General features: G+C 39.2%; 1 protein-coding gene across 6 annotated transcripts in view; it reads left to right on the forward strand.

The window, feature by feature from the left end:
• Resf1 (retroelement silencing factor 1) overlaps positions 1–9,709 on the forward strand; it is a 31,764-nt gene extending 22,055 nt beyond the window's left edge. For all 6 annotated transcript variants that reach the window (XM_021228911.2, XM_021228910.2, XM_021228909.2 and 3 more), the window contains 3 exons: positions 1,049–5,497; positions 7,100–7,183; positions 8,895–9,709. In XM_021228911.2, coding sequence (XP_021084570.1) covers positions 1,105–5,497; positions 7,100–7,183; positions 8,895–9,052 — 4,635 coding nt within the window. In that variant the 5' untranslated portion in view covers positions 1,049–1,104 and the 3' untranslated portion in view covers positions 9,053–9,709. The remainder of the gene's footprint in view (positions 1–1,048; positions 5,498–7,099; positions 7,184–8,894) is intronic.
• Positions 9,710–10,046: the final 337 nt, after the last annotated feature.

Genomic DNA, 10,046 nt, shown 5'->3' on the forward strand with positions numbered 1-10,046 from the left:
CAAGACAACTTTTGCTGATCAAGAGCATTTATTCTTGGGGGTGAAATAGCTTTTATAGGTAGAGCAACTCAGGGGGGCAGTACAAGCATGTCAATCAAGTCTCAAATATACACCAAATAAGGTAAAGACGAAGTTGTAATTTTCCGTCGGTTGCATTCCACAAATGCTTATCAATGTAAGCCAGGTGCAGGAAATAGGGAGGGGTAAAAAGCATCCAAAGGAACACATTAACCTTTTGTTAACAAAGGCAATTGTTCTATAAGGGTTACTTCCCCCTGGCTAGGCGGGTGGGCTGCCCTGTGTAAATTTAACTTTTGTGGTTAGCTATTTCCTTTGTCTCAAGGGCATGTGTGCCTGCAGTCATGTAGGCAGAAGGCCAAGAAATGGCTGACAGACTCCATTTTGTTCAAGGTTCTTAGCAGTCCCCAACAGATCTCTCTCTCTCTCTCTCTCTCTCTCTCTCTCTCTCTCTCTCTCTCTCTCTCTCTCTCTCTCTCTCTCTCTCTCTCTCCCTCCCTCCCTCCCTCCCTCCCTCCCTCCCTCCCTCCCTCTCTCTCTCTCTCTCTCTCTCTCTCTCTCTCTCTCTCTCTCTCTCTCTCACACAGAGGGAGAGTGAGAGGGGGAAGGAGGGAGGGTTTAGGGGTACAGTGAATGCTTAGCATGCTTGAGTCTCTTTAAGTTCATAACCCTCACTTCAAATAATAGTAAGTAAAAGTGCCACTTTAACAGGTGACAGCTGCTTCATGTGGAGTAAATCCTTACACATTTCATTGATCTTGACAATTGGCTCAATTATTGTTACAACTTCTATTACTACTATCTGGGTACAGCTCATTAGTTACCATAGACATAATTTGCTTCTATTGTTCTGTGGAATTCTGTGTAAGCAGAGTGATTACCACAAATTTGAAGTCAGTGTGGTCTGCAAAGGGAGTTCTAGGCCAGAAAGACTGTTCCAAAATAAATAAATAAATAAATAAATAAATAAAAAAGGCCAGGGAATGGGGAGAAAGTTTTAATAAAAGATCTTTATTTGTATTTCTTGTAGATTTGTGACATTCAAAACCACAGACTATACAACACTACTACTAAACCAGACCAAATATGAATTGGAATGCAAAACCAGAGAATGCTGCCCCAAACCCACAATATTCTAAAAGCCAGTCGTCTCTTTTGCAGCAGCTTTTATTGCCTTCTTCCACAACTCAAAGTTCTTTTACCTGTCTGCCACATAATCAAGACGCATGCATGTATCCCACTAATTCAAATTCAGTTTCACAACCACTTCTGAACGTCAGGAGTTACGTAACTCCTCCGATCTCTGTTTCTAATATGCATAATAGGACAATTGTGGCCTCACAGACTTCAGTAGAAAGAGTCACATATACACATGTTAAAGCAGACCAACAACCAAACCACAATTTGCAAGCAGTATCTTCAGGAGTTACGCAAAATGCCTGGATGAATTCAGCAATGAGGAATTTTATGCCTTCTCATTCAGAGGCAACCATGACTCATACACCTGATGGAGGGACTAATATGCCTTATATGCATGCACCACAGAGTCAGCTTGTCACATCAGATACCTATTCTGTGCAACTACAAATGACTCCTTCAAATTCTGTAAGAGGTCCTGTAACTTACCAAGGAAATTATCAAGGAAATCAAGGACTTAACCATTCGATACCAGATGAGCTTGTTGGCTGGACACAATGCACATCCAATGAACTTACTTATCCAGATTACAGGTCACCTCCAAAGCAATATCCTTATTTACCACAAAGCTTTGTGCAAGACACTTCTGTTCAGAAACAAAACTTTGTGTCATCTACATCATTACAAGTTAAAAACAATCAACTTCCACCTTCTACACAGACCTTACCATCAAAGCATCCAGTACCTGTGTCATCATATCAGTATGCCACAGAAACCAGCAAAAGACTCCCTCTACCACCTTACAGCTGTAGATATGGAAGCCAACATGTGCAAAATTCTCAGTCTGTTTCTAGACACTTGCCTGTGGAAGTTCCTCAGAGTTCAGAAATGCACTCATCTGAAAAAAAGAAAGATGCTTACAAAGTCTTTCAACAGCAGTGGCCGAACGCTAGCAAAAATGTCAGTACAATTGGAAAATTCTGTGAGTTGAAAATAAATACAAAACAGTCTTACAATGACTCTGCTGGCTCTTCTGGCAATGGTGTTCAGACACTTGTTCAAAATAATCAAGAAGAAAGAAAGTATTCCTACAATCCAAATACAAATCAAATAGTAGACACAAATGTCACAAAAGAAAAACTGGTGAGGGATATTAAAACACTAGTAGAAATTAAAAAGAAATTTTCAGAACTTGCAAGAAAAATTAAAATCAATAAAAATCTTTTGATGGCAGCTGGATGCAGTAAAACAGCTAATACTTCTTATACTGAACCAACTCAGCATTCTGAATTTTCTCCAAAAGTAATGTCTGCTAAAAGGGACAGTCAGTGCTCCATGGAATTACTAGCAACATGTCTTTCTCTTTGGAAAAACCAACCTCCAAAAACCACAGAAGAAAATGTTCCAAAACCTTTAGAAGAAAAACAGTATAATGCACCAAGAGCTAGTACAACAGCAGTTGGCCGTTCAAATACCATGAATGAAGTTCATGTGAAGAACTTTTGTTCAGGTGTTAGAAATTCTCAGAAAATAACGACCTCATCACAAACAGCCTTGTCAGTTCTCACACCGATTTATGAGTCTTCAGATGTAGCTGTTGGAAAAGGAACAGAGCTTCAGATTGCTGTGGTTTCACCTTTAATTCTTTCTGATGTCAATACTGTACCTGGGAAAGAGTTAGCACCTGAAGTTGTACCAGAAACTGTGTATCCAGTTGTTAAGGAAGGCAGTGTTTGCATCATACAAAACCAGCAAGCAGGAAATGGAACAGTAACTACTGCTTTGCCCTTTGATGTTACCGGAGCAGTAGCAAGTACTACTGTATCAGCTGAACTAACCTTGCCTGTGCATAAGGAAAAGCAGCACAAACCAACACAGAGTGATCTAGACATAGCTGATAGCAGCCTAGGGAAACACTCTTCCCTGGGTGCTGAAGCTTTGCCTAACCCTAGTGACAGCACCATTGTGAGTGAACCTGTGTTACAGATTGAAAGTATCTGTTCTCTTGCAGAAGGTGATGTATCTTACAATTCCCAGATAGCAGAGATATTCAACTCTTTACAAAATGAGCCCCAGAAACCTTCTCCTAATCAGGTAATTAATAGTCACCAAGAAAAACAAGTAGATAGCATTGCTGAAAACAAAGACTGTAGTTTTCAGGAAGATACATGTGTGCAGGGTACAAATGGTCCTCATGAAGTCCCTGAACAGCCAGAGATACTGGAGCCTTTACAGGCAGCATCTAATGAGTATGTTGAAGCAAACAGAGAAATCCTAGAGGAAGGCAGTAAGGAGGACACTGAGGAAAAAGAGACAACTAAGGACATGTGTTTACCAGCTGCAGTCCAGCAAGATCCTCAGCCTCAGGAAACTGAAAGGGCCAGCAGTAAGTCAGGACACAGTCTTCCTGCAGTAAATGAGATTAATGATGAAAATGAACCTGTTTCATACCTACATGACCAGCTCTCAGAACTTCTAAAAGAGTTCCCTTATGGCATTGAGACTACTGCCAGGCCTGAAGTTTATGTGGGCCGACAAAAGACACATGAAATCTTAGGAAGTCAAACTGGTAGCAAAACTGGTAGTATGTCTGGGAATAGCACAGACCAAATAAAAGTTACATTGTTAAACGCAGAACAAATCAAAGAATTATTCCCTGAAGAGGACTTAGGCAAGTTGGAAGAACCCAAGAATACAAAAGTTATTGCAGAAGTAAAGAGCCTGTGTAATTCACAGGTCCCCAGAAAAGAAAGTAATGACCCTGGGATGTTGGATAAGGAGAAAGACAAAATCCATTGCTGTGCCTTGGGCTGGCTCTCAATGGTTTATGAAGGTGTGCCACAGTGTCATTGCAATTCCATGGAAGAGAAAGAGAAAGACCAGTGTTCTTTGGAGTTCACTAATTGTAAACAAGAAGAGCAGACTTGCAATAGTGGAATCACTATTTTTGAAATTAATCCTATTTCTAGTAACCTAAAAAGTTCTCTGATCCAAGAAGCTGAGAAAGGCCATTTTTCTGATATACATGGTGAAAAGATAAAAACATCTGAAACAAAAGACAGCAGCTCACCCAGGGTAGAACAGGAATTAACTGATCATTTTTCAGTGACCTGTTATCAGAAAGATAAAGATATATCTAAAACAAAACAGGATAGCTCACTGAAAATAGAACAAAAAATGAAAAATCTTTCTTCCAAATGTGACAAACCAAATCCCTTAAAAAGCAATAAAATACCATCCCCTGAAACATTTAATGTGGTAACTTCCAACTCTGGTAAAAATATGCCAGCATTTCCTAAACAAGATTCTCAGGAAAGCCTGTCGAAGAAACACATAGCCCAAGACTCAGATCCAATAAAAGGACATGAAGGACTTTTGCCAAGTAAAGATCCGTGCAGGAGGAATAGCTTTTTGGTACAGTCGGTGTCACCAGAAAAGAAAAAATTAAAATTCAAATCAGGTAGTTCCAAACTTAAATATTTTGAAAAAAGAAAAAATGACCATGTGCTTACCCCAGATGTGGAAATAAAAAAGAAGAAATACGAAAAACAAGAGCAGAACAAAAATGCTGGGAGCACACTCAAATTGTGTAGTACTTTGACCGAATCAAATGAAAGCGCCTGTGCTAAAGAAAAGATAGTGACAAATTCTGAGCCCTCAGACTCGAAGGGAAACTCCTCTAAGAGTACTAAAGTTATAACTCTGCAGGAATACTTACAGCGGCAAAAAGACAAACATGTAATGGGCAATAATGCCTCCAAAAATGTAGAAAATGTGCCGTGTGACTCTGAACACATAAAGTCAAGTAAGCATTCTGCTTCACCCAGCTGGGGAAAGTTAATTGAGGGTCAGGGTGTCAGTGCAGAGACTTCTAAAGAAGCAGAACATAATTCCACCAGCCGTGATAAGAATCGCAAGACCCACCATTCTGAGGAGGCTAGGACATACAGTGTGTCAAACAGTAAAGGAAAATTTGATAAGAAGCATCCAGAAAAAGCTTATATTGATAAAACCAAATTAGAAAGATTGACCAATATGAGTGTTAAGTCTAGCCAACTACCTCTCCAGGTAAAGGAACAAAGGAAACAGTACCTGAATCGAGTTGCATTTAAATGCACAGAACGGGAAAGTATTTGTCTCACCAAATTGGACAGTGCATCCAAGAAACTCAGTAAAGAGAAAGAAAAGAGTAGGGCCTGTACACCCATGACAAAAAATGACAAACACAAGCCCATGTTGGAGTTTAAATTATGTCCAGATGTGCTATTGAAGAATGCAAGCTCCGGTGACAAACAGGATGATCCAAGGGCTGGACCTGAGAAGGAGAAAGCACCTGTGCAAGGTTCAGTATAACTTTCTTTAGGGTGGGGTGGGGTTATAGGAGACAGTTTTACACAGTTCAGCCTGGTGTTGTTGGCCTTTTAACTCCGATCCTCTTGTCTCCCATGTGGTAGAAATGTAGGCCACAGGGCCTAACCAGTAGTATTTGTGTATGTGTGAGGAACTGTAGAGGTGTAGTCCTAGGAGTTGGTGTGTAGGATGGGCTAGAGTTGGGGTGACAGTGAGTCAGTGTTCATTGAGCAGCATTTGTTGTGTTTGTTACCCTTCATTTTAAAATCTAATAAATTAGTACTGACAAATCTTCCAAACATTTCCTGAACATAGATACTTTATTAAGTCCCTAAGAATCTGCCCTGTGAAAAGCATTTCTTGTGGTAAAAGTATGAAGTGTACATTTGTTTTAAGAAGTTTTGGTTTTGTGGTATCGGTAGTCAAACCACTAGTACTATCTACCGCCGAACTGCAGCCACAGGCAGTGTCTTGGTTTTCAAAGCAGCTTGTATGTGAAGCTTTGTTCCAAAGGGAGGTAATGTACCTTGTTAATAAGGGGTCAGTCAGCTTGTTGCCATCTTTGAAATTGAGGATGAAGAGGTTATCCCCAAAGTTAAAATGGTAACATCTGGTCTATTTATAAAATAGAAGACCTGTAGAAGCTGTAATTGCTTGGAGCAAATTAATCTAAAATTAGTCACAAAGTCTAAAAGGTGATGGGCAGAGTGGTACGTGTGAAATGCTGGAGGCAGAAGAATCCAGGGAGTTTTTGTCCAACCTTGGCTATAAGATGTCATCTCAGAAACTAAAAGCAGTGAAAAGGCCAGAATAGCAATCATGAGTCATAGGTAGCATCTCCATGGAGGAAGAATTAAAAGGGAAAATGGATGAATAGGAGGTTTTGAAGTCATGGATATTACAGCTAATATGTTGTGCAATGAAACTCAGTTTTGAGAAGTATCAAGTTTTAATTTGTATGGTTTCTTTTTTTGCTTTTCTTCTGATTATATCTGTTGGTGTGATGAAGCAATAACATAAATGGTGTGTGTGTGTGTGTGTGTGTTTGTAAGGTGATAGGTACAGAACACATTTCAACACTTGGGAGGCGGAAGCAGGTGTATCTCTGAATTTGAGACCAGCTTGGTTTACGTAGTAAGTTCCAGACCAACCAGAACTACATAATGAGACCCTGTCTCAAAATATAGAGAGCTAAAACAAAAGGATCGTTTCAATGGGCATTTTTATTAGGTTTTTAGAATGTGAGACTTTGGGTATAACTGGAAATTTGGAATTGAGCAGGGGCAGTGACTTCCTATCACATACCTTTAAATAAATACCCCGAGAAATGTTGGTGATTTAGACAAGGTGAGGAAACGTTTATTTTGTGTAAAAATTAAAAACAATTCATTTTCCTGTTGTAAAATACTTGTCTCACATGGTAAAAAAAAAAATTCAGGTCCTTTAAAATGTAATGTTACATATATATGGCATTTAGATATAGTACATCATAAGATACACTATGATGTATTATAAAGACTTAACGTGGGTTTTGTTTTTCATTATGGTAAAATAGAGGAGTAAATATTATATCTGAAAACAAGTATTTAAACAGTTTCAGGAATAAAAACTACAAAAGAAGACTGGCTAAAATGTATCCCTACAAGGACAAAGATTCCAGAATCAAGTCAAGAAATAGGTAAAACACCATTTGTTTCCTTTTGTTGTTTGTTTTTGATTTAACAGCTTATCTATAACATTGATAGGATTATAATATCACCATCCATGATTTTATTTATATTTTTTTTTAGTCACTTGGTGTTTCTCAAGGTAAGAAAGAGCTCTGTTTTCTATGTCAGGATGGAGTTGGAGGCCAGGATCTAGTTCCCTTTAACTATCATACTGGATTAGGTAAGGAAGTTGGTATTTTTGACCTGAGTAGGGCCAGAACATTGAATTTTCTGGATCCGAGCTGACCTCAATTTTGACATTGTATGAAATGATATGTAAATAAGGATATTATGTAATTTTGATTAAACTCTTCAGTAAGAACTGTGGCAGGCTGGATTGGCCTCCAATGATGTCTGCCAACCTCCATTTGGTGATTTGCAGGCTCACTCATTCAATTCCCTAAACAAGGTAGTCAAGGACATTCCTGTTTGTCATCTGGCTTATTACATTGCTAGATTAGGGATTTGACCCTGGTCCCTCTCTTCCAAGTTCATTGAGGATAGTGAAGTAAATATTTTAAAGGACAAAAGGCTAGTTGTCTTGGTAGCTTTTAGTTTGTTGGGGACTGAGCTCAGTAACTATCTGGTAGACTGGCCTTGTATTCACCATGAACTTCTGATCCTTTGGCTTCCACACCTCACATGCTGAAGGTTTATGTGCTGCTAAGAGCAGAATCCCGGGCTCTGTGCTTGCATGGTAGGCAAGAACTGTATTATCTGGATCCTCATCTGTTTAATTTAAAGTGGAATGAATGTAGTTCAGAGAGTAGAGTTGAGGAGTTACATTTTAGTTTTGCTTAGATTAAAAGGCAAAGATAGCTAAGTGGTGGTGACACACACTTTTAATCCCAGTATTTGGGAGGCAGAGGCAGGTAGATCCCTGTGAGTTCAAAGCCAGCCTGTTCTACAAATCAAATTCCAAGACAGTCAGGGCTATAAATCAAGTTCCAGGACAGCCAGGGTTGTTATACAGAGAAACCTTGTCTGACGGAATTTTTTTTTCTCTGTGTGTAGCCCTGGCTATTCTAGAACTTGCTTTGTGGACTAGGCTGGAACTCACATAGACCTTACTCTGCTTTCTGAATGCTGGGATTAGAGGTGTGCTCCACCACTACCTGGCCAAAAGATTTATTATTTTTAATTAGTGCCTAAATATGGCTCTCTGGGTCTGTGCACATAAGTGCCATCAGAGGCGGTAAGATCTCTGGAACTGAATTTATAGGTAGTTTTGAGCCACCAACATGGGTGATGGGATTAGATCTTGGGACTACTACTTTTTAAATTTTTCTTCATTTTTTGGTTTTTCGAGACAGGGTTTCTGTGTGATTTCGGAGGCTGTCCTGGAACTAGCTATTGTAGACCAGGCTGGTCTCAAACTCACAGAGATCTGCCTGCCTCTGCCTCCCCAAGTGCTGGGACTAAAGGCAGCCATCATTGAACCATCTCTCCATTTCCTCCTTTGGTTTTTTGAGGCAAGCTCTTGCTGTGAAACTCAGATTGGCCTTGAGCTAGCTGAATATCCTCCTGCCTCAGCCTTGAGAATGCTGTGATTAATAGGCATTTACTTTCATTTCAGCTATCTAGCTTATGTTTCTGTCCCCACAGATACTGTACATTTCCCGTCTTGTTTTTCATTATGTTTGTCATATTGAACATTAAGTATCAGTTTTACCTTCTTAGATCGGGCTGAGTCAAGACTATCTAAGAGAAGCTTCAGTGCAGATGAATTTGAAATGCTACAAAACCCAGTAAAAGATTCAAATGTCATGTTCCGGACTTACAAAAAGATGTACCTGGAGAAGAGAAGCAGAAGCCTCGGGAGCAGTCCAGTGAAGTAGTCACAGGATATAGTGGTTTTGCTTTTACCTCCAGGAAGTCCCTAACTTTTTCTTTTCAGAAATTCCTTGCTGGAAATAACTCAGGACTTTCACATTTGGAATTCTCATGTTTTTCATTGATACTGTGTGATCGAAATGTTGGATTAGCTGCTGGTGAACAGGCAAAGAAATAGTTTGCATTTGTCTGTGAACTACAAAATGTGTGATCTTCTACATTTTGAACCATGTTTACTGTTTTAAGTCTGGCTGGCACAGTGGTGCACACTTGTGATCCTAACATTTGGCAGATGGAGACAAGAGGATCAGGCTACGTGAGACCATCTCCAAAACAAAAACAACAGCAACCAAAAAGAACATGAAGGTGACTTGTGCAAATCTTACTCCGAAATGCTGTCATCCTGACATAACTCTTCATCAGCTGAGGACTTGTTTGACTGGGGCTGTAAATATATTTTCATTTCTAAGCATATTAGCAAAACTTATTTTTCAAAAAATGCCCACTGTGAATGTCAAAGTATATTCGTACGTATTTTGTACTTTATTGTATAGGTTTTTCCAGAAATCTTGTTTTATACTTTTGTTAAACTGAATGGAGTTTTTGGAAGATGTTTTGACATTACTTTTCATACTTGAAATAAACATTTATTTTTTAAAGAACTACAGTTGAAGTCTTCATGGTTCCATTTCTCTTTGTTTTCTTACTCTCATTAATAGACACATTTGGATAAGTTGGGCATGGTGGCACACCCTCAGGGAGGCTAAGGCGGCATTTGCTACAGAGGACACATAATGTTTACTTCTAGGAGAACATAGGTTATTTTTAGAAATTCTTGCCTCTCCCAGTGGTAGAAATGGAATTCTAGACCTCGTGCATGTTAAATGCTCTGCCACTTAACTATACCCCCTAGTTCTGTTTCTTTTTTAAACCCTAATGTTGTCTATATAAACATTGAAACATAAAAGTACATTGAAGGGGGAAAAGTGTCTGATTTTA

This window comes from Mesocricetus auratus, unplaced genomic scaffold (genome assembly GCF_017639785.1).
Source record: "Mesocricetus auratus isolate SY011 unplaced genomic scaffold, BCM_Maur_2.0 Super-Scaffold_100001, whole genome shotgun sequence".
NCBI lineage: Eukaryota > Metazoa > Chordata > Mammalia > Rodentia > Cricetidae > Mesocricetus > Mesocricetus auratus.